General features: G+C 40.8%; 1 protein-coding gene and 1 long non-coding RNA gene across 2 annotated transcripts; one reads left to right on the forward strand and one right to left on the reverse strand.

Moving 5' to 3' along the window:
* Positions 1-943: 943 nt before the first annotated feature.
* Positions 944-13,694, forward strand: LOC119721845 (coiled-coil domain-containing protein 77-like; the record flags this gene model as incomplete). Its single annotated transcript, XM_038191792.1, has 4 exons — positions 944-1,128; positions 6,611-6,830; positions 10,222-10,374; positions 11,347-13,694. Coding segments are annotated over 4 exons (705 nt in total), but the record flags the coding sequence as incomplete, so codon positions are not given.
* Positions 13,695-15,315: 1,621 nt separating this feature from the next.
* LOC119721846 lies at positions 15,316-20,301 on the reverse strand. The gene is made up of 2 exons (XR_005270315.1): positions 20,243-20,301; positions 15,316-18,304 (listed from the first exon to the last, which is right to left on the reverse strand). It is a non-coding gene; the product is annotated as an uncharacterized LOC119721846 (long non-coding RNA).
* Between the last annotated feature and the right edge of the window lie 5,412 nt (positions 20,302-25,713).

Below are 25,713 nucleotides of genomic sequence, written 5' to 3' on the forward strand. Positions count from 1 at the left end.
CAAAGGGTGGTTGATAAAACATTGCAAAGCCAACACTCCTCAGATCTCATACCAACCATATCAGGCCCATTTTTAGTATTTGTTGGTCAGATAAACTAGTGGATCATAGTATTAATACAATGTATGTCAAATCAGGTTTTGCCCTTCATTGATGTATAAACACTGAATACTCAGTGTGTTACCTCCTGAGTAAAAGTTGGAAAAAATCACTCGGTTGGGACTCGAACCCACAACCTCCTGCTTTCTAGTGCAGATGTTTTACCACTTGACCACTGAGCTAATGGGATCGGTTGGCTGGCTCGAATCTGATGTATTGGTACATGGCAGCGGGCATCGCATTAACTATTTATAAGGTCTATGGGATTTTAATTTTTTTTTAAGCATTAATATGGTTAAGGTTTGTGACTCATGATCAGAGGGTCAGGGGTCCGAATCTAGTTGCCGGTTATATGTGTGTCCTTGGGCAAGCCACTTCACCCCCACTTGCCTCTCTCCACCCAGGAGTATAAATAGGTACCGATATTAGCTGGGAAGTAACCTGCAATGGACTGGCATCCTATCCAGGGGGGATAAAAAAATATCCTCGGTCGTTTCATGCCTTTGAAACCGGAGATGTATTGGCTAATGACAGACTTTACTTACTTTCATAGTATTAATAGTAAATATATATATCTGTTGCAGCTTTTGGTAGGTGTGTTGATAATTCCTTGATCAGCTGATGAAATTACCTGTAGTTACTCCCCTGAGAAGTGAGTTTAGTTACATACGTTATCCCAGTAAAGTTGCTTCAATCACGATAATTGATCAGATCATCTCCAAAAGGGTGGTTTCTTTTGTCCGAGTCTGTACCAGCAGGTTGATCCTGTTACCATCCATCAATATTTTCCAATCCTCATTTCAGTCCAACAGCGCCCAGCCCAAAGCTGTCCATCCTGATTCAGACCAGCAGCAGGCAGAGCCAGAGAGTCTGTTGCTACAGATTGAAGCTCTACAATCTCAGATGAAGGAACAAGCTGAGCTATCTAGAGAGCAGACGGAAGCCTTGCTGGAGGATCGTAGGGTCAGGATGGAAGAGATGCAGACTGTGATTGAGAGAGATCGCTCCAAGATTCACTCCCTCAATGAAAAGTAGGAACTCCCTTCATTGATTCCTTATAATCTTAAATGAACTTGACAAAGGTGCCCAGTGGCATAGCTAATGATAGGGGAGGAGGATGAGGGGCATGGACCCCTCTGCTCAAAGACTGCCTCCTACTAGAAACTGAGGTCCCTTTAGGGCCCTCCAGCAACTTGGACCCCAGTTACATCCTTGAAGGTACCAATAAAGATAAATGCACATGTGTGCAGTTTGGACAACGGGCAGGGGTTTCAAATAGATTATATTACCTGGTGTTTGTGTTGTTGCATGAATTGGCAAAACATTTCTAAATATGTGGAGTGCCCTGGCCTCATGGTCTGGAGCATTGAACTCGTTGTCTGCGGGTAATTCTACAGGTTGTGGGTTCGAGTCCAGCCTGGGGTTATGGTGCATGTTCCCTTTGGCAAGACACTTTGTCACTCATTGCTTCGCCCCACCCAGGAGTAAATGGGTACCTGTGAGAACAGAGATCGCAATTGTGATTGATTTTAGCTACCTTGCGTCGAAATGACTACACCGAGCTGTATGGGCTTTATTCAGGAGTCGACTATATTAAATTGAAAGCGAGGTAAAATCTTCATATTTGGAACTTGCAAAGAGAAATTAAAGCAGTGACATAAAATTAATTACAAATTAATACCAGTCTGCTTTAATGAAAATTTAAATTTGTTGTTAAACATACCCTAATGTTTTTAAGCCACATTTAAAATAAAAATTGAAAGTGAGGCTAGAATGCAAAAATAGTCTGGCACCATCCTATTCAATAGTTTATAAAATACTGTCAGGGAACATGACTAAAATGACTTCCTCGTGAATAAAAATCCATATTCCACAGGAAGCTGAGATTGTATTTGCAATGTTTCATTGGCCCAATGATCAGGGGTAATAATAATGTAAAGCACTTTGATCTTAGTTATTTTAGAAACCACAGTCTTTCCACACTGGTATATTGGCAACACATCTTGCCAAAATAACATGGAGGCATATGCAGTGTGTGCTTGCTGAAATTACATGAGTCAATTGACTAATAAAACCAAATTAGGTTTTGTCCATCACCGATGTATAAACACTGTATTCTCAGTGTGTTTCCTCCCGAGTGAAAGTTGGAAAAAAATCACTCCGGTGGGACTCGAACCCACGACCTCCTGCTTTCTATTGCAGATGTCTTACCATCTTATGAATAGTTAATGTAGTACCCGCTGCTATGTACATCAGATTCGAACCAGCCAACTGATCCCGTTAGCTCGGTGGTCAAGTGGTAAGACATCTGCACTAGAAAGCAGGAGGTCATGGGTTCGACCGGAGTGATTTTTTTCAACTTTAGGGAATGACAGCCTAAAGCATCCTGTAAAATCGTGGCTCCTGGTGTGCTGACATTTAAAAAAAAAAAATGGTATTTTTCCAACGCTGGTCGGCCGACCAGCAATGGAGAAAACTGTTTTTTTTTTAAAACTACTCCTAATTTTTCATAATTAGTTATTCTGTGTTTTCTGTGCAATTGATTACACACCTTTGAAGGGGTACAAGCCTACTAGACTGCCTCTCTGATCTTACAATCCCCCAAAGTCTATAAATTCTCCGTTTCATCTTAAATGGGGTCTGTGAACCAGACTACAAGAACATGAATGGTTTTCTTGGTTTTTCCAACATCTACAAGCCCAAAACGTGAAACAAGTCATTTTAACAATATTTGCTAAAACATACTAATCCTCCAAATCCATTTATTTCTGATTATTGCAGCAAAAGCAAATGTTGTACATGCCCTTTAACAATATTTTTTATAGCACACTAATCCCCCAGATGCACTTATTTTGAACATTACAGCAAAAGCAAATGTTGTACATTCCCTAACAAGTTCAACAGTTTGGCTGTTACTTGTAAATGGAAAATCAATTGATGACAATACAAAAAATTGATTTGTCTGAGTACGTCCGGTGTTTTGAGCCAATTTCTACTACAGCAACAAAGTTGGATGAATAATTTCTTCTTTGACTCATCAAAGTAACTAGTGACTAACTGATATGTTTTATCAGAATTAAAATCTACCCCGTGATTATAACTACAATTACATACACTGTTGAATTGCCCAAAATGTACGTCTGACACTGCGGAACTGCCCCCATTTGAACATTATTAAGAGTAAACCTAGTCAAGTTCCCTTGTATTGGGTATTTTAAGTGTCAACAGTTCTTCAAGTTGTCCTAAATGTCTCATCCTTTTCCAAACAAGCAAACAACTCAAGGAATGCCATGGATAAGCCAGTTCGGTATTTCAACTGCTTATGTGCACAACGATATGGGTCACCGGTCATTCGGGATAGTAGAACGATCAAAGGTGCATGAATGCGGGTGCGCGACGCTTGTGTGTAAATTACCACCAGAGTGGTCGTGCGCGTAACATCGCCTAACATCGTGTCAGCAATGTTATCCCAAATGACCTCAGGTCATTGAAATACAGAACTGGTTTATTACAATGAATTACAGTCGGGCATTAGAAGACTTTTGACCCAACTTTGAACATTGCATTTTATTCTGGCAAACAATTATATATCTGCACACACTGTCCATCAGATTTCAAAGGTATATGAAGGTGTAACCTGTAATTTCCAAGACGTCTCATGTTTTCTTCTTACTTGCCTGTCTGGTTTTTTTTTCTCCAGAGGGTGAAATATTGGGTTTAAAAGCCGAAGTGCCAAGCAGACCACAGAACAACAGAACACGGAGGAATGCACAACACAGAGTTACTGCTAACACAAAAGGTAGGTAGAGATTACATACCGGTATGGTTGAGGCAAAGGGTGGTTGATAAAACATTGCAAAGCCAACACTCCTCAGATCTCATACCAACCATATCAGGCCCATTTTTAGTATTTGTTGGTCAGATAAACTAGTGGATCATAGTATTAATACAATGTATGTCAAATCAGGTTTTGCCCTTCATTGATGTATAAACACTGAATACTCAGTGTGTTACCTCCTGAGTAAAAGTTGGAAAAAATCACTCGGTTGGGACTCGAACCCACAACCTCCTGCTTTCTAGTGCAGATGTTTTACCACTTGACCACTGAGCTAATGGGATCGGTTGGCTGGCTCGAATCTGATGTATTGGTACATGGCAGTGGGCATCGCATTAACTATTTATAAGGTCTATGGGATTTTAAGTTTTGTTTAAGCATTAATATGGTTAAGGTTTGTGACTCATGATCAGAGGGTCAGGGGTCCGAATCTAGTTGCCGGTTATATGTGTGTCCTTGGGCAAGCCACTTCACCCCCACTTGCCTCTCTCCACCCAGGAGTATAAATGGGTACCGATATTAGCTGGGAAGTAACCTGCAATGGACTGGCATCCTATCCAGGGGGGATAAAAAAATATCCTCGGTCGTTTCATGCCTTTGAAACCAGAGATGTATTGGCTAATGACAGACTTTACTTACTTTCATAGTATTAATAGTAAATATATATATCTGTTGCAGCTTTTGGTAGGTGTGTTGATAATTCCTTGATCAGCTGATGAAATTACCTGTAGTTACTCCCCTGAGAAGTGAGTTTAGTTACATACGTTATCCCAGTAAAGTTGCTTCAATCACGATAATTGATCAGATCATCTCCAAAATGGTGGTTTCTTTTGTCCGAGTCTGTACCAGCAGGTTGATCCTGTTACCATCCATCAATATTTTCCAATCCTCATTTCAGTCCAACAGCGCCCAGCCCAAAGCTGTCCATCCTGATTCAGACCAGCAGCAGGCAGAGCCAGAGAGTCTGTTGCTACAGATTGAAGCTCTACAATCTCAGATGAAGGAACAAGCTGAGCTATCTAGAGAGCAGACGGAAGCCTTGCTGGAGGATCGTAGGGTCAGGATGGAAGAGATGCAGACTGTGATTGAGAGAGATCGCTCCAAGATTCACTCCCTCAATGAAAAGTAGGAACTCCCTTCATTGATTCCTTATAATCTTAAATGAACTTGACAAAGGTGCCCAGTGGCATAGCTAATGATAGGGGAGGAGGATGAGGGGCATGGACCCCTCTGCTCAAAGACTGCCTCCTACTAGAAACTGAGGTCCCTTTAGGGCCCTCCAGCAACTTGGACCCCAGTTACATCCTTGAAGGTACCAATAAAGATAAATGCACATGTGTGCAGTTTGGACAACGGGCAGGGGTTTCAAATAGATTATATTACCTGGTGTTTGTGTTGTTGCATGAATTGGCAAAACATTTCTAAATATGTGGAGTGCCCTGGCCTCATGGTCTGGAGCATTGAACTCGTTGTCTGTGGGTAATTCTACAGGTTGTGGGTTCGAGTCCAGCCTGGGGTTATGGTGCATGTTCCCTTTGGCAAGACACTTTGTCACTCATTGCTTCGCCCCACCCAGGAGTAAATGGGTACCTGTGAGAACAGAGATCGCAATTGTGATTGATTTTAGCTACCTTGCGTCGAAATGACTACACCGAGCTGTATGGGCTTTATTCAGGAGTCGACTATATTAAATTGAAAGCGAGGTAAAATCTTCATATTTGGAACTTGCAAAGAGAAATTAAAGCAGTGACATAAAATTAATTACAAATTAATACCAGTCTGCTTTAATGAAAATTTAAATTTGTTGTTAAACATACCCTAATGTTTTTAAGCCACATTTAAAATAAAAATTGAAAGTGAGGCTAGAATGCAAAAATAGTCTGGCACCATCCTATTCAATAGTTTATAAAATACTGTCAGGGAACATGACTAAAATGACTTTCTCGTGAATAAAAATCCATATTCCACAGGAAGCTGAGATTGTATTTGCAATGTTTCATTGGCCCAATGATCAGGGGTAATAATAATGTAAAGCACTTTGATCTTAGTTATTTTAGAAACCACAGTCTTTCCACACTAGTATGTTGGCAACACATCTTGCCAAAATAACATGGAGGCATATGCAGTGTGTGCTTGCTGAAATTACATGAGTCAATTGACTAATAAAACCAAATTAGGTTTTGTCCATCACCGATGTATAAACACTGTATTCTCAGTGTGTTTCCTCCCGAGTGAAAGTTGGAAAAAAATCACTCCGGTGGGACTCGAACCCACGACCTCCTGCTTTCTATTGCAGATGTCTTACCATCTTATGAATAGTTAATGTAGTACCCGCTGCTATGTACATCAGATTCGAACCAGCCAACTGATCCCGTTAGCTCGGTGGTCAAGTGGTAAGACATCTGCACTAGAAAGCAGGAGGGTCATGGGTTTGACCGGAGTGATTTTTTTCAACTTTCACTCGGGAGGTAACACAGAGAGTATACAGTGTTTATATGTCGGTGAAGGGCAAAACCTAATTTGATTTACATCACCCCGACGCAAAATGAAATGAAATCTTATGAATGACTAATAAGACACTTACCGTTCTTTAAACAAAAGTAGAATGTGTATCCTTTATTCAGCTACCTTGTTCAACCATCATACATCACTTGTCATGGACATTCTTCTGTTAATAGGTTACATCGTACACAGCAGATGTTGTATGACAGCACTAAGGACTATCTAGAGCTGAAGTATGAAGGACGATCTCAGGAGCGAGTCTGGATGGCAGAGAAGGACCGTCTACTACAGGAGCTGGATCGATGTAAGGAACAACTAGATGTCTCCAAAGATGACGTCTTAGTCATCTCAGATCATGCACTGGAAGAGAGACAAACACAGAACTTGGAAATTGAGGTGGGCATTATAGAGAAGCTTCCTGCACAAAGAAATCATTTCAAGTTAAATACAATACAATAATGATCATTTTCAAGCAAATTCGTTTGAATTGCTTTAAAAAAAGAACTAACTTTTCCATTCAGAAATCATTTTTTTTCTCAAAAGTTAGCAAAACAAAAGAATCTTGTTACAAAGTCACAACTGAATGGCCCCCTCAAAAGCTGCAATCAAACTATTGGGGTAATCGCACATAAGGAGCATTTTGGACTTTGGCAGATCTACTTTATTCAGTGTTGTACAAATGATACTGAATGATTGCAACGTGGTGGTTTTAGTCTGACGATCTCTTCCATGCAAAATCTTGAGGAAGGCGAGGAGAGCATAGAAGACAAATTTCACCGGCAGTTGTTGTACGAAAAAGACGGCAGGCCTAATGCCAAACTTTTTCCAGTTCCACCTACCATGCGTTAGTGGACTTGTTGTCTTGGACTTTTTCCTTGACTTTCTCCGTGTCTCAAGTAAGATGTGAATTTCTTTAATTACGAGTCAGAAACTCCAACCCTAATTCGGGCTTTTTAATCTTATGGAAACACTGAACATTTTTCACATCGTAAAATTTCATTTGGATCTACATGTACATGTAAAAGAAAAAAAGGAGGCGATGTCCAGAAATTGAACACGAAGTTTATTGTACATATAGTACGTATGTGTACTTGCGGCGCAGCCCAGATTTCGGACACAGAATTTTGGCCGGCCTATTTTCAGATTTTTTCCCCATAGGCCAGTTTCATCCCTGTATGGTCTGTGACTTGAAACATAGATGAGTTTGTGAACAGAACGGGACAAAAAAAACACAGAACCGGGCCTGCGGATCTCGATTTCAAATAAAAGTTGCTGAATCATGTTGCTGAATCATGTTTTGAATTGGGCCTGAATTGAGACACATTCTCATTGAGCCGATTGCAGCTACGCGGTGTCATGCACTGATACGATGAATTAAGGCAACTGCGCGCACGTTTGCATCGTGTCAACGCTTGTGCGTGCTTCGCCAAATAAAAAAGCGAACTACTAACAGAAATTTCCAACGATGCGTCTGAAGACCTTCTTTTGTTGATTTCTTCAAAACGACAGCATGTCAGAAAGAATAATTTCAGAGAGAATTTAGTACTGTCAACCAACCAAGTATGTTTTTCAACGATAATTACATCAGTTACTTTTTGGATAGCTGCAAATGATGGACTGTAGCTTAAAATGACTAGAGACTTAACTTACTGTACAGAATGTACACTGCTGGGTGCGTCCATTTTTGTGCACAAACCTATGGAGAGCTCAGAATTTTTTACTGCTTTTGGGCAATTCCACGGTAACGGAAGGACGTTTTCGCTCATTAAACAAAATTTCAAATGTGCCTATCACAGCCACTGTTATTAGTTACAGCAAGCAAATGTCACAATGGTATTGCTATAATGCTACCTTCAATTTCCACACTTTTGGGGGGCATGCATACCTCTCGTTAATGAATTATGAATATTAATGAGGTCGGTAACGGAAGGACGGTAAAACGGACGAGGGTTTTCCAACTTACACGCGTTTTGCATAAACTCTGTGAATTTTATGGGGCAATTATATTTCAAAGGTAGGAAATGGAATCCCTGCGGCTTTATCTATACTATACCACCTTTCATTTGACTTTAAGTGTTTCGGTGATATAATTACAATGTCTTAAGTGGATTATAATTTGGTAGCGGAAGGACGGTAACGGAAGGACAAAAGGTTTACTCAATTATAGCATGAATAAAATGTGAATTTACACTAATTATACAAGTGAAATAAATTGCTGAAATGTGTAACTGAATGTGAAATCAACAATATGCAGACCTGGCATAAATAATTATACCCAAGAAACTATTGAGATAAAGATAGAAGCCTGCTAATTAATGATAACAAATGAAAAATGAAAACAACCAAAAACACATAATTCACGAACACAAGACAACTACAGAAATGGACTTCAAACCCATCACCTTAATCCTTAAAAGTTTTAAATACACAGTATTTGAGCACTTGAGTATATTTGTTACATGTTCACCAACAACTTTTAATAATAACACCAGTAGGTTCAGTGGTTTACCTAAAGGGTGGGGGGGGGGGGGGCAGGGGCGACCAGCTTACATGTACATTAAAAACATCTACAGGTAGAACTGATGGCTTCAGAATCATTGTGCTTTAAAAAATGTTTTAGGTGTTGCTTTTAATTGAACTCTAAATTCAGTGTTTGAAATCAAATTTTAATGATTTAGAGTATTAACAATAATTATCTTATAAACATCCAGCCTGAAGTTGTTAACTTAATTTGTCAAAAATTGCACCTCACATGTCTTACACATGTAAATTGTATGAAAGTGCCCAATAGCACTGGTACTTTCTGCCATCTCATTTTTTACTTAATTTGCTTCTGGAATGGCTTCACAGAAATTGTATCTTTCTCTATTGTCCATGAATGGTGATAGCAGCAACTTAATGATTTGATTTTCTGCAACAACTCCATACATGTATGAGTACCGGTACATTGTCATACATGTACATTGTACATGTACATGTTATACATATGCCTGTGCCATCCTTTGTAATGAACACCTTGCCCTGCTCATACCAGCTTTGTGAAGGTGGGTCACATGAATGTCCTTTCAATGCGCATTATACATGCATGTAGTTGCAGTGATTTTCATTTTTCAAACATGAGCACAAATGTCGTTACATTTGATAAAAATAACATTTGTCCTTCCGTTACCGTCCTTCCGTTACCAATTTGGTAACGGAAGGACGGGATTTAATTAATTGTAATTAAAAAACGATACGTACAGCAGTGTCAGTTATAATGTCATATTGAAGGCCTACCTAAACTTGCTTTGCACAATAACTTTCATTGCATTCATACTGCAAGTTTTGAAAATAAATTAAAAATATGTATTTTTTCGGTAACGGAAGGACATTTTCGAAGGCTGAAATATTAGAAGTCACTGAAGCGAAACAAATTACGCAAAACGTAAAAAAAAAGGTCCAGTCAGTTTTTCATGACCTATACTTACTTATGACAGAAACTGATGGCATGAGTACATATTTGTGTGTGTGTATTGGTAGAATACTGTCATATCACTATTTATCACATTTTTAGGATTAAAACAGGATTATTATGTAATCCTATTTTGTTGGTACCAAAATGTATCAAAAATAGAATTCCGACTTCAAATTCCCTTCAGTGGATTGTTCTGATTGCTATCGAAAAGTGAACAAAATAAACTCTGATATTCAAACAGTACCAACTGCTCATGCAAAGTTTAAGCCATTTCTGATCTATTGCCGAAACCTGTTTCTAGTACCATTCATTCTTGTGGTTATTTATCCACAGGATAAGACGGAAAAGCTTGCTAAGCGTTTACACCTGATGAACCAGCGGTATGAGGCCATGGAGAAGCGACGGAATCTGGAGATAGAAGGTTTCAAGAATGATACCCGAATCTTGAGAAACCAACTCAAGGATGTTGAGAAGCAACTCTACAAGGTGGAGTATTGTCTGTTCATGTCAGTCATGTTGTTAGTTTGCATTTGTCCGTTGCTGTTTTCTACTTTCCTATGTTGGTCAGCTATAGTGCAGTTCATGCAGATCGTGGTGCGGACACTGCGAACAAGTACCCCAAAGGCTGGGTCATGCTTAGCCCCATATGTGGCCATTTTACTGGACTACCTCCATAAATAAAGGCCACACTTCCACCATGTACAAAAACATGTCGAACTTTTATATTTGTTTTATATAACTGACACATAGATCCTTGTCATTTGATATTTGAACTTTTATTTCAATATAAAATTGGTTGAAAATGTATTTTTCTCTTCCAAACCACCCCTTCACGAAAATGTTTGAACCCAACGCTGGCTACGTGCAATGCTAAACGCGCACACCAGCATGCATTTGCATACAACTGCGTCATGGAACAAGAATGATCCTAACTGTTCAATAGTATTTCCCATTCCCCATAGGCGAATGGGACTTTTTGAGCCCCGGCGTGAATGGGAGCAATAACGAATGCCACATGATGTGAGTTCCACCAATCAAATGACAACGATCTGTATGTCGATTATATAAAGTAAAATGGTGCATTCCATGAAACGTGCTCTTGACTAAATCAAGAAGCAGATTCTGTTAGTGAGATGTTATGTCATCTTAGTCCATAATGATGTTGTCACTGAAATCAAGATTGCAAGGACATCATTGCAGGGATGTAGTCGAGTCCATCACTAGTCCCTGCAAGTCCACCACAAGTCCTCCAACACCAATTTAACTCACAAGCTATTCAAATGAGCTTTGACAAAGGCATCCAGTGTATCTTGTGCCTGGACTTGTGATGGACTCACGAATTACTTGTGTCTGGACTTGTGGTGGACTTGTGAATGGAATCAACTACATCCCTAGCCCTGGATCATTGTCAGTGCTTTGTAATGTAAACCCTTCTTGTTTTGTTGCCATGCTGAACAGGTGACAGTGGGTGTTGGGGAAGATGGTGATATGTTCATGCTGCATAATATTCATCAGACAGCTAAGAGATCAAAGAAGATGCAGAGTGAGCTACTTCAACTCAAGGCTCTGATCTATGGCGTGGAAACAGACCTCAGGAATCTCTAGTAATACACACAATCACCCCTCACTGTGTCTCCACATTTGATCAAATGACTTATAACTTTGGGAAGCCTCATTCTCTGTTTGAAGATGCATAGGATCTTGTGATATTTGTGCCTTTTGGGTTTTTTTTTTTGAAGCAAAAACAAAATTGCTCCAAATCTTAAGTTAGATCCATAACAACTTACCTGTTGAAGTTATAGCTGAGTGGATACTGTACATCTTGAGAATACAGGGAAACCTTATCAAACTTTCAATCAAATTGGACATAGGACTTCGTTGCTATTGTCTTTCCCACCAAGGCCTATGCATAAACATTTTATTGTGCCAAGTGAATAGAAAAAGTGAACCTTTTTGCCACCCTGGGTCAAAAATCTGATATTCACAAGAACAGTGCATGTATGTCTGATGTTATTAATAATTGACTTGTCTGACAACTTAAGATTAGAAACAGTTGGAGGAGATCCTATAAATCCACCGATGCTAGCATGCTGATAGTTCAGCTGCTGTATTCGCTGTTCTTGTGAACGATTTCAAACATTTAGAGAAAAAGGCTCCTTTTTGTTCATGTGCTACGTGAGAACTGATGTCACTTTGTCACTTTAGTACGAATGGCCGGTTGTTCTGCGTAGAATAGTAACAGTACTAACATAACAATGCCCACATGTACAGTTACTTTGGTTACTTAAAACTGGAGAGAGTTTGTTGTATTTGTTATCTCACAGGAACCTTGACATGAAAAGGCTCCATTATATTGTGGGGGCAATGTATACTGCCAAAATAGTCAATGTTTTGAAATTGAATCTGTTTAAAATGGAGGCAATAACTACTGAAATTGCATGCCAGTATGTTCAGATGTTATTGAAGTAATGCTTGTGCAGCTCACATATGGGTTTACTGCGCACAGCAAAGACTTCTCAAATGCGATACTTTGGGTACACTATGGTAAGGCCCAAGGAGGACACAAAGTGGACATCGCTTTTCTGCTGTCAGAAGAGCAGATAACAGAAGTATGGCCATTTTCCGACAATACATTTTTCATTTTGTAACTTTGTGATGTGGAAGCTCTTTAAGGGGGAACGCCTAAAAAACCCTGTTAACCTACACTCAAAGAAAAATGAAACGGTGCTTATTTTTCTCAGAAGCACCGTTTCATTTTCCTTTTAACCAAAAGCAGAATACAAATGGTAGTTACCAAAGGTTCGTTTTGCTTTTCTGGTTCTAAGAAATGAGAAAAGCAAAAAACAAAAATATACATTTTGGGTAGCACAAAAGCAGGAAATGGAAACGTCAGAAACGGTTTGATCTGATTTTTGAACAAGAGAAAAGCAGATGTCCACTTTTTCTCCCTCCAGCAAGGGAGGAAAAGCAAAATCTGCATTTCAGGTAGCATAAAAGCACTACAGTGGATTTTATTAAACAGTAAATTCTGCATTTATGGTAGCACAAAGGCGGGAAAGCAGAACAAAATGAACCATTCAAAAAATACTCAATCTGCTATTCTGACAGCAGAAACGCAGATGTCCACGTTTTGTCCTCGATGACTACATGAACAGTCCTGTTCATTTCAGAATGGTAAATAGTGCCCTCTTCTCACCATCTAGTTTGCAAGTTGTCCTTCAATACCCATTTGTTGTTCCAAACATTTGTGTCAAGCTTGTTATTCCAATTAACTATGCACAAAAAGTACATGTATTGGGGTCATGTCCTGCATGTTGTTCTAATGTAGGAGAGATGTACAAAGTAGTGTATGCAATGAAGTCACATGTATTCTACCATACAATCTTATATTGGTGTCCAATATCAATAGGTCTCATTCAAATGACGTCATTTCCTACAGACCAGCCACATGCATCAACATTTTGAGCATCAACTGAATAACGCACATCGGCTGTGTCGTATTTCAAACACATTTCAAGCAAGAAGCGCGTGTGTTTGGAACATTTTTAACACTGCGCAATGCGTGCTTGATTGCGTAAAATAAGCAATCAAGAGATGACCGTCATTGAGTGAGCCCTATTGATATGCTTGGCAGTAAGGATTGAACAGAGAGATTATTTTATGCAACTGTTAATATCTTTTGGAATTTTTGCAGTGAAATACTTTTTAAAATAAGTTGGCTATTTTAAGGACTTTATTTTTATGGTGAAGGATTTTGGAATTAAATGTAGAATATTAAAAGGATCTATGCAAGCTTTCAGAACAAATTTGTGATTGGCATTCAAGCGCTTTATTTTGTGTGTTCCATGAGTGTGAGTGGGTTTAACAATTCATCTTCCAGCACACTTCATGCACAGTTACGTGCACGCTGTCGTCACGTTTCAGCTTTCATCTACCACATACGTACGTGCAGCAAGCGTCTTGCGTTGTGTGGTGCAGTGTGGCCCATTATGGGATAATAACACTGTTGTTGCCATCAGGCATGCAATTTTTCCTTGGATCTGCTGATTTCCTTCTTTCTTTTCTTCTCATGAATGCCATTACAATTTTTGAAAAATACTGTACAAAGGCTTGTGTGGTTTGGAATTTCCTCCTTTTCTTGTAAATTTTGAGTTGCATGCCTGTTTCATGTATCAACCTATCAGTATAAGAATTCAAATTTGGTTGAAGATAAGCACATATGTACAACATACATGTCTGTTAGTTTGTTACACACAGTGCCACCGTGTTGAATGTTTTGACCAATCAAGAAATCACTAATAGAAGCCACAGTTGAGCCAATACCAGGCATGTATGCACGAGGGGGGGGGGGGGGGGTAAAGACACCAGACCAACATATAATTGGGTAAGACTTGCAGTTTGACAAACTCAAGGAAGGGGGGGGGGGCTTGATTACATTAGTCTCTGGATGGCACTATTATGTCATTTTTATTCAGTTGAAGCATCATGGTTGCAGGTAATCTTTTAAAGGCAGTGGTGAAAGTAATAGATGAGCCAAATTACTTCACAAAAATATTCAGCAAAAATGTGGATTTTATTTCTTTGTGTGTGTGTGTGGGGGGGGGGGGGCGGTTTGCATATGCAGACCTTGATGCCCCTACAAGCCTGTCTAGGTACCAACCTCATAAATATTGCCACATTGCCTATCCCTAATCTATACAATTCAATGTCATGAATGTCAACTGATCAATCTCATGAGCTTCAACTTGAAACAATGTACATAGACCTTCCCAAGACTAGACTGGGGCAACTACCATTGAGCTCTTAATTATACAAATATCAGCTGCTTCAAGTTGAGTGGTAAAACTAGCCTCCTGGGTAGTCCGAGGATCAAACGATCATGTTTACAGAGCCTCACTACGAATGTCTGATATATCCGAACATGCAAATTGTATGCGACCCCACGGGCCAGCCAATCAAAGTTGAGTTTAGATATGTTGACACTAGGGCTGGTTGACCTACGACAGTTGACCCATGTAAAGGGACATAACATGAAATAGCTAGATGGGCGTTTCGAGAAAAAAAAGTGTAGTAAAATTGTTGAACAAAATTGTAAGAAATCTATAAGTTTTAACTTCCTTTGACTTTTGGACCAAAAGTTTAGATTTTTTGACCGAAGAGGTATTTATGAATGGAAATAAATATGTGCTTGGCCGGTATTCTACACTTTGTTTAAGACCGGTTGAGTCTGGATGCTGATAACGACCCTTGCCTTTGGCTCCGGTCAGTATCATCATCCAGACTCCAAGCCGGTGTTGAACAGTGTTTAATATCGACCAACAAGCACACACATTTATTCCCTCATTGAAAAGATTACGATTTCAACTCGAGTCTTTTCTAGTTGAGTCTCAATGACAACTTAAATAATGGAGATATTAAACGCACAAGTGCAAGTCTCACATAATGTTATTTCACTCTTAGGGCCACTGGACATAACATACTAGTAGTACATACGTTACAGAATTCATATATTACATGTACATGCACTCTGTGAAAAGCAAGTCACAATGTGCAACATAAATTGTACCAGACAATAATTCAAACAATCACTCGTTCATTTTTAAAAAGCACATTGTTTGTACTCAGAACCTCTATCTTGACCGAAGAAAATAGACTTAAAACAACTAAATTACTGAACATAATCACAGCATCCATGCATGGGAAGTAGGATAATTTGTACAAAATATAACCATACATTGTTACAATAAACCACATCTATTCTCACAAAAACATGTGTACATTCATTAGTTTACAGTTTTCGCAGTTAGCAAAAGAATAACTTGGACTACTTTATTGCAACAATTGCAGTTTCTGTAGGACCATGTCAAATAAATAAAGCTACCAGCATAACTGAAATAAAGAATTCAACAAACGCTCCGCCCCCCCCCCCCCCCATTTTCCCATTTCTTGTCTTAGGTCCTTTAGTATCAATGTTGACTTTTTCCATCTCAAATGTCTGAAAGCTCAGTTATTAATTCATAAATTGCACAATTTTGTAAAAGTAAATGAATATACATAAACAAGTAAAACCATACAATATTTAAACCTTTTTTTTACATTTTGCATAGCAGAAATGATTTCTTTTAAACATAATTTACTGAAACCATTTCCCTATGTGATCACTTTTTTATATAATAAACATCATTTGAAATATATTGTCCAACACAATTAAACTAATAAAGACTTTAAGTATATCGTTTAAACAGGAGGCCTTTTTTTTTTATACAAACCAACATATTTGTCAATATGATTGATGTGTATAGCTAACCTACATTCCACCTGTATTTCTGATTAATGAAATTAATAACAAAAAAGTGATCATTTTATGATCTTTATATTTATCTTAAATGTTTGTGGCAAAGTTGCAAATCACAAGCTAGCAAAGTAAATATCAAACCCTACATCATGTGCCATATACGAAAACCAAACTATAACAGCACAGAAACTAGACACAACTTATCTCGGGATAGCTATACACAATAGGATACAAGCAAAACAATTCTAGCTTTCTCACTCAAAAAGTGCTGGACTTCAGCCCCTTCTTAAAAATATATACGTATATATATCATGGATATTAATGTCCTAAAGAAAAATCTACCTATACTATATTCTGAGTTGTTGAAAAAGTTGGGTTCAATGTGTTAATAACAGTGGTTCAACAGCAAAACTGAATGCGCTTAATACCACATTTTGACTGTTTACCGAGACACAAATGAACAATAGGATGGAAGCTTCCAAGAAGTTACATAAGTTAAATATGAACCAGAGTACGTGGATGTGCAGAAACCATGTCAGATGTTGACAATCATGCCGCATCAATCAAGCATGCAGGGACTTGTCTTGTTTTCCTTAAACTTTGCAAAAGCAAGAGAAGAAAACAACGCCCTTACTTGTTCATTGTTATAGTCATAAAGCAATGTGATTGGTCAGGTCAATGACAAAAATGTTTCAGATGTCACTGGGCATATGGAAGATGTTCATATAAAGCTAGAATAAATGCAGTAAGCAAAGCTTTGTCTTGCATAGATCAATGTGCACCTCCACATTCTCATGAGTCACACTTCATATGCCTTCTAGCAGTGTTGCAGTACTCATACTCATACTCCAGTACATTTCGTACTCATGGAAATGTACTTGACTACACCACTGCCTTTTAAGTACAATGTATGCTAATATTGACTGCAATGAGTGGTACAATCAAACGATACCATTGCAAGGTGATCCATACCATATTGTAAGTATATTCTCAAGGAAGAGTGGAGGGAAAATATAGCACTCCACGGATCACTAAGTGAAACTCTTTTTACTGTACCACACGTTAGAACAGTCAATATTTACTTTGTATAAACACCTCACCTACAGATACACCGGACAGCTGATTATATACTCCTAATGCAAGACAATATTTATTCAATTTGTGTGTACTGAAATTCACTTGTTATTGCACTTCTGCAATCTTCCCCTTGACAAAATGTTCACACTGGTGTTGCGCTATCAAGAAATGGTCTGCAAGAGCACCCACATCAACACAGACCTCCAGTTGCAGTGATGTAGTTCTTTAGTTGCTGTGCTTTTAGCACTTTGGGTCATGGACTAGTCTTTTGGACAATAGGCGGTAGTACAGTAACAACAAGTGAAGCTTAAAGCATTATTCATACTTGCATAGGTTTGTCTGGGAAGCAAAAGCAGCTACCCTGCACACACGGCACACGCATGAGGCACGTAAACCAGTCAGTGCTACCAGGACAGAAGTACCCCATAATTAGCTCTGAAACCCTGAGCTATGCAACAATTGCACATGCAAGTCGGGTTGCTAGTGGTACCACACTGCAACCTTCAAGAATGACAGTATATACGCATTTCATGGGAGGGATGTTCCATGGAATTCCAATGAATTTCTTCCAATGGAACTAACGAATTATGTATGGGTGTAACAGAACAAATACAACATGGTTCATTTCGGGTAAGTAGTGTATTACTTGTCCACGTTAGGAGGTATGGTAGTCCACATCAGCCCACCTTGGCACCAGTGATTTCACACTACCTCCTCTCACTCAGTGTAACTTGCCACTACTATTTCTCTGATCATGTTGCAATTTGTACAATACCATCAGCTGACACAATCTATGGGTGAGATGTTTAAGAGACTGGGCTCATGAAGAGCCAGTGCACATGCCTGAGGCTTAATGGCTTGTTACACCAGCGTGGAATTGACCACATCATGAGTCCGAGGTGTCGATATTGCCTGCGGTGCTGAAGGTCTAAGGTAGGTTGGGTGACTTTGTTGCGTCGTGTGCTGAAGACTGAACTGACGGGGTTGCTGCCGGTGCGGTTCTTTCTGGGGAGGGGCATTAATTGTGGCGTTGATTTCCAGGGTCTGTGTACAGGCAGAAATGCAAAGAAAATTATTGTTAAAAAGATTACTTTTTGTTCCAAAATTTCATATTGCAATTCTCAGGCAATTGGGCATGTTTCCAAGTGCATAAACAAAACCTGGAAATGTACATGTACATGCATTTTAATAGCATTCAGGTAAAATGCAACAACATTTTCCACATGAAATCCTCTGTATTACAAAAATACATGACCAATGCACAAACACAAAAACACGTATTTCAAGAAGCAATTAGGAAGAAACTACATTACTGCCATAGAGCTACACTGAATTACTAGAGTGCTGACTCGATGTACAAAGTGATGGCTGATGGGCGCATCCATGTTTGTGCACAAACCTATGGAAAACTCAAACTTTTGTACGGCTATTTGTATCTGCGTCTGTATTCCATACAGGTGTGCTATCAAAGCCGATACACTCAAACTGAAATGCACAGTAAATTGAGTGTTTCATTTGCTCTGCGAAAATGTGTGCGCATATCTGCTGCAGCTGATTTTTGCCGTGACGTTTTTTAACCGTCATAATGCGCTTAACTTGCTTGCGTACATGTATGTAGCACTTGCACGTTGCATTTAGAGTACACTTTCAAAATGCAATCCATCTAATTTCATTATGTTCTACAAACACGAACGTGAATTCAAAATGGCTGTGAGCAAGATGGTATAAAGTATCTCCATCCCAAGCTGGAGATATGATCCCAATTTCAGACCAAAGACCCAGGCAGGGGTAGCTTCCACCGCCGGTGACACAAGTTGCACCTCCCCCTTACCCCCCCCCCCACCCCTTCCCTCCCCGATAGAAGTCACACGGAAAAAAGGTTACAATTACTTAACAAAAACTTCGATGAAAACCGGCGTCTTCTCTCTTCGCAGCATTCAAAAGCTCCCTGTGGCAGAAAAAAGAGCAAGTATACATTGTAAATTCAATATCCCAATTTTCTGACATCACGTCCTGTCATCAAACCTCCAATACATTTCCATTTTATCAACAAGTACTGTATGTCCAACTTGCCATCTCAAACTCCAAAGATATACCCCAAGGTCTACCTCCACGTTAAAATCCAGCAAGCCCATTCAAATGCAAGGAAGCGCATCAAAACAGAGACGTTTTGCAAGGAGAAACATTACTCATTTACCTGTGGGAGATGAATGCTGCACTTGGACGACCTTACTTCTGTGCCCTTCATCTTCAATCTGCACACACAGAAAAGAGAAAACTGGGAAGAAACAAAAAGTGTTAGTGAAATGTCAAAACTCTGCATCTTTGAACATTCAACGAAGACGAACGGAACTGAAACAAGGGGTGAACACAGTGGGCCCGGACAAATAGGGAGACGAAACAGACAGACATGAACAGAACGCAACAAAACAGCTGGCAACAAGGGCGGATCCAGAACACAATTTTTGGGGGGGCCAAAAAAAAATTTGGTCCCCCCCAAAAAAGTGAGTCTCAAAAATTACGGCGTGGGGTTCGGGGCCCGTTAGGGCCCCGAAAAAATTTTTGGATTATAGATGCTCTGTGGTGCGATCTGAGGAAATTTCTGACCACTTTAACCAATTTTTTTTTAGGAAAAGATGGTGGTGTACTCATGTGCCTGCCTTTTATTGCATGGGCTGTCACATTAAAAAAAAAAAAAAAATTGGTTTTGTTTTGGGGGGGGCCATGGGCCCCCCTTTGGGCCCTCCCTGGAATCCGCCCACAGCCGGCAACCCACCACACACACTTTCACAACGGTCGTCCTGGGGCTAAGACCTGCAAAGAGGACATATCTCATCCCAAGCTGGAGATATGATCCCAATTTCAGACCAAAGACCCAGGCAGGGTAGCTTCCACCGCCGGTGACACAAGTTACCTCCCCTACCCCCCCCCCCACCCTTCCCTCCCGATAGACGTCACACGGAAAAAAGGTGTTACAGTTACTTAACAAAAACTTCGATGAAAACCGGCGTCTTCTCTCTTCGCAGCATTCAAAAGCTCCCTGTGGCAGAGAAAAAAAGAGCAAGTATACATTGTAAATTCAATATCCAAATTTTCTGACATCACGTCCTGTCAACAAACCTCCAATACATTTCCATTTTATCAACAAGTACTGTATGTCCACTTGCCATCTCAAACTCCAAAGATATACCCCAAGGTCTACCTCCACGTTAAAATCCAGCAAGCCACATTCAAATGCAAGGAAGCGCATCAAAAACAGAGACGTTTTGCAAGGAGAAACATTACTCATTTACCTGTGGGAGATGAATGCTGCACTTGGACGACCTTACTTCTGTGCCCTTCATCTTCAATCTGCACACACAGAAAAGAGAAAACTGGGAAGAAACAAAAAGTGTTAGTGAAATGTCAAAACTCTGCATCTTTGAACATTCAACGAAGACGAACGGAACTGAAACAAGGGGTGAACACAGTGGGCCCGGACAAATAGGGAGACGAAACAGACAGACATGAACAGAACGCAACAAAACAGCCGGCAACCCACCACACACACTTTCACAACGGTCGTCCTGGGGCTAAGACCTGCAAAGAGGACATATCTCCATCCCAAGCTGGAGATATGATCCCAATTTCAGACCAAAGACCCAGGCAGGGTAGCTTCCACCGCCGGTGACACAAGTTTCACCTCCCCCTTACCCCCCCCCCTTCCCTCCCCGATAGACGTCACACGAAAAAAAGGTTACAGTTACTTAACAAAAACTTCGATGAAAACCGGCGTCTTCTCTCTTCGCAGCATTCAAAAGCTCCCTGTGGCAGAAAAAAAGAGCAAGTATACATTGTAAATTCAATATCCCAATTTCTGACATCACGTCCTGTCATCAAACCTCCAATACATTTCCATTTTATCAACAAGTACTGTATGTCCAACTTGCCATCTCAAACTCCAAAGATATACCCAAGGTCTACCTCCACGTTAAAATCCAGCAAGCCCATTCAAATGCAAGGAAGCGCATCAAAACAGAGACGTTTTGCAAGGAGAAACATTACTCATTACCTGTGGGAGATGAATGCTGCACTTGGACGACCTTACTTCTGTGCCCTTCATCTTCAATCTGCACACACAGAAAAGAAGAGAAAACTGGGAAGAACAAAAAGTGTTAGTGAAATGTCAAAACTCTGCATCTTTGAACATTCAACGAAGACGAACGGAACTGAAAACAAGGGGTGAACACAGTGGGCCCGGACAAATAGGGAGACGAAACAGACAGACATGAACAGAACGCAACAAAACAGCCGGCAACCCACCACACACACTTTCACAACGGTCGTCCTGGGGCTAAGACCTGCAAAGAGGACATATCTCCATCCCAAGCTGGAGATATGATCCCAATTTCAGACCAAAGACCCAGGCAGGGTAGCTTCCACCGCCGGTGACACAAGTTTCACCTCCCCCTTACCCCCCCTCCCTCCCCGATAGACGTCACACGGAAAAAAAGGTTACAGTTACTAACAAAAACTTCGATGAAAACCGGCGTCTTCTCTCTTCGCAGCATTCAAAAGCTCCCTGTGGCAGAAAAAAAGAGCAAGTATACATTGTAAATTCAATATCCAAATTTCTGACATCACGTCCTGTCATCAAACCTCCAATACATTTCCATTTTATCAACAAGTACTGTATGTCCAACTTGCCATCTCAAACTCCAAAGATATACCCCAAGGTCTACCTCCACGTTAAAATCCAGCAAGCCCATTCAAATGCAAGGAAGCGCATCAAAACAGAGACGTTTTGCAAGGAGAAACATTACTCATTTACCTGTGGGAGATGAATGCTGCACTTGGACGACCTTACTTCTGTGCCCTTCATCTTCAATCTGCACACACAGAAAGAGAAAACTGGGAAGAAACAAAAAGTGTTAGTGAAATGTCAAAACTCTGCATCTTTGAACATTCAACGAAGACGAACGGAACTGAAACAAGGGGTGAACACAGTGGGCCGGACAAATAGGGAGACGAAACAGACAGACATGAACAGAACGCAACAAAACAGCCGGCAACCCACCACACACACTTTCACAACGGTCGTCCTGGGGCTAAGACCTGCAAAGAGGACATATCTCCATCCCAAGCTGGAGATATGATCCCAATTTCAGACCAAAGACCCAGGCAGGGGTAGCTTCCACCGCCGGTGACACAAGTTTCACCTCCCCCTTACCCCCCCCTTCCCTCCCCGATAGACGTCACACGGAAAAAAGGTTACAGTTACTTAACAAAAACTTCGATGAAAACCGGCGTCTTCTCTCTTCGCAGCATTCAAAAGCTCCCTGTGGCAGAAAAAAAGAGCAAGTATACATTGTAAATTCAATATCCAAATTTTCTGACATCACGTCCTGTCATCAAACCTCCAATACATTTCCATTTTATCAACAAGTACTGTATGTCCAACTTGCCATCTCAAACTCCAAAGATATACCCCAAGGTCTACCTCCACGTTAAAATCCAGCAAGCCCATTCAAATGCAAGGAAGCGCATCAAAACAGAGACGTTTTGCAAGGAGAAACATTACTCATTTACCTGTGGGAGATGAATGCTGCACTTGGACGACCTTACTTCTGTGCCCTTCATCTTCAATCTGCACACACAGAAAAGAGAAAACTGGGAAGAAACAAAAAGTGTTAGTGAAATGTCAAAACTCTGCATCTTTGAACATTCAACGAAGACGAACGGAACTGAAACAAGGGGTGAACACAGTGGGCCCGGACAAATAGGGAGACGAAACAGACAGACATGAACAGAACGCAACAAAACAGCCGGCAACCCACCCACACACTTTCACAACGGTCGTCCTGGGGCTAAGACCTGCAAAGAGGACATATCTCCATCCCAAGCTGGAGATATGATCCCAATTTCAGACCAAAGACCCAGGCAGGGGTAGCTTCCACCGCGGTGACACAAGTTTCACCTCCCCCTTACCCCCCCCCTTCCCTCCCCGATAGACGTCACACGGAAAAAAGGTTACAGTTACTTAACAAAACTTCGATGAAAACCGGCGTCTTCTCTCTTCGCAGCATTCAAAAGCTCCCTGTGGCAGAAAAAAAGAGCAAGTATACATTGTAAATTCAATATCCCAATTTTCTGACATCACGTCCTGTCATCAAACCTCCAATACATTTCCATTTTATCAACAAGTACTGTATGTCCAACTTGCCATCTCAAACTCCAAAGATATACCCAAGGTCTACCTCCACGTTAAAATCCAGCAAGCCCATTCAAATGCAAGGAAGCGCATCAAAACAGAGACGTTTTGCAAGGAGAAACATTACTCATTTACCTGTGGGAGATGAATGCTGCACTGGGACGACCTTACTTCTGTGCCCTTCATCTTCAATCTGCACACACAGAAAAGAGAAAACTGGGAAGAAACAAAAAGTGTTAGTGAAATGTCAAAACTCTGCATCTTTGAACATTCAACGAAGACGAACGGAACTGAAACAAGGGGTGAACACAGTGGGCCCGGACAAATAGGGAGACGAAACAGACAGACATGAACAGAACGCAACAAAACAGCCGGCAAACCACCACACACACTTTCACAAACGGTCGTCCTGGGGCTAAGACCTGCAAAGAGGGACATATCTCCATCCCAAGCTGGAGATATGATCCCAATTTCAGACCAAAGACCCAGGCAGGGGTAGCTTTCCACCGCCGGTGACACAAGTTTCACCTCCCCTTACCCCCCCCCCCTTCCCTCCCCGATAGACGTCACACGGAAAAAGGTTACAGTTACTTAACAAAAACTTCGATGAAAACCGGCGTCTTCTCTCTTCGCAGCATTCAAAAGCTCCCTGTGGCAGAAAAAAAAGCAAGTATACATTGTAAATTCAATATCCCAAATTTCTGACATCACGTCCTGTCATCAAACCTCAATACATTTCCATTTTATCAAAAAGTACTGTATGTCCAACTTGCCATCTCAAACTCCAAAGATATACCCCAAGGTCTACCTCCACGTTAAAATCCAGCAAGCCCATTCAAATGCAAGGAAGCGCATCAAAACAGAGACGTTTTGCAAGGAGAAACATTACTCATTTACCTGGGGGAGATGAATGCTGCACTTGGACGACCTTACTTCTGTGCCCTTCATCTTCAATCTGCACACACAGAAAAGAGAAAACTGGGAAGAAACAAAAAGTGTTAGTGAAATGTCAAAACTCTGCATCTTTGAACATTCAACGAAGACGACGGAACTGAAACAAGGGGTGAACACAGTGGGCCCGGACAAATAGGGAGACGAAACAGACAGACATGAACAGAACGCAACAAAACAGCCGGCAACCCACCACACACACTTTCACAACGGTCGTCCTGGGGCTAAGACCTGCAAAGAGGACATATCCCATCCCAAGCTGGAGATATGATCCCAATTTCAGACCAAAAACCAGGCAGGGTAGCTTCCACCGCCGGTGACACAAGTTTCACTCCCCCTTACCCCCCCCCCCTTCCCTCCCCGATAGACGTCACACGGAAAAAAGGTTACAGTTACTTAACAAAAACTTCGATGAAAACCGGCGTCTTCTCTCTTCGCAGCATTCAAAAGCTCCCTGTGGCAGAAAAAAGAGCAAGTATACATTGTAAATTCAATATCCCAATTTTCTGACATCACGTCCTGTCATCAAACCTCCAATACATTTCCATTTATCAAAAGTACTGTATGTCCAACTTGCCATCTCAAACTCCAAAGATATACCCCAAGGTCTACCTCCACGTTAAAATCCAGCAAGCCCATTCAAATGCAAGGAAGCGCATCAAAACAGAGACGTTTTGCAAGGAGAAACATTACTCATTTACCTGTGGGAGATGAATGCTGCACTTGGACGACCTTACTTCTGTGCCCTTCATCTTCAATCTGCACACACAGAAAAGAGAAAACTGGGAAGAAACAAAAAGTGTTAGTGAAATGTCAAAAACTCTGCATCTTTGAACATTCAACGAAGACGAACGGAACTGAAACAAGGGGTGAACACAGTGGGCCCGGACAAATAGGGAGACGAAACAGACAGACATGAACAGAACGCAACAAAACAGCCGGCAACCCACCACACACACTTTCACAACGGCGTCCTGGGGCTAAGACCTGCAAAGAGGACATATCTCCATCCCAAGCTGGAGATATGATCCCAATTTCAGACCAAAGACCCAGGCAGGGGTAGCTTCCACCGCCGGTGACACAAGTTTCACCCCCCCTTACCCCCCCCCTTTCCCTCCCCGATAGACGTCACACGGAAAAAGGTTACAGTTACTTACAAAAACTTCGATGAAAACCGGCGTCTTCTCTCTTCGCAGCATTCAAAAGCTCCCTGTGGCAGAAAAAAAAGAGCAAGTATACATTGTAAATTCAATATCCAATTTTCTGACATCCCGTCCTGTCATCAAACCTGCAATACATTTCCATTTTATCA

This window comes from Patiria miniata, unplaced genomic scaffold (assembly GCF_015706575.1).
Source record: "Patiria miniata isolate m_02_andy unplaced genomic scaffold, ASM1570657v1 HiC_scaffold_14, whole genome shotgun sequence".
NCBI classification, from domain to species: domain Eukaryota; kingdom Metazoa; phylum Echinodermata; class Asteroidea; order Valvatida; family Asterinidae; genus Patiria; species Patiria miniata.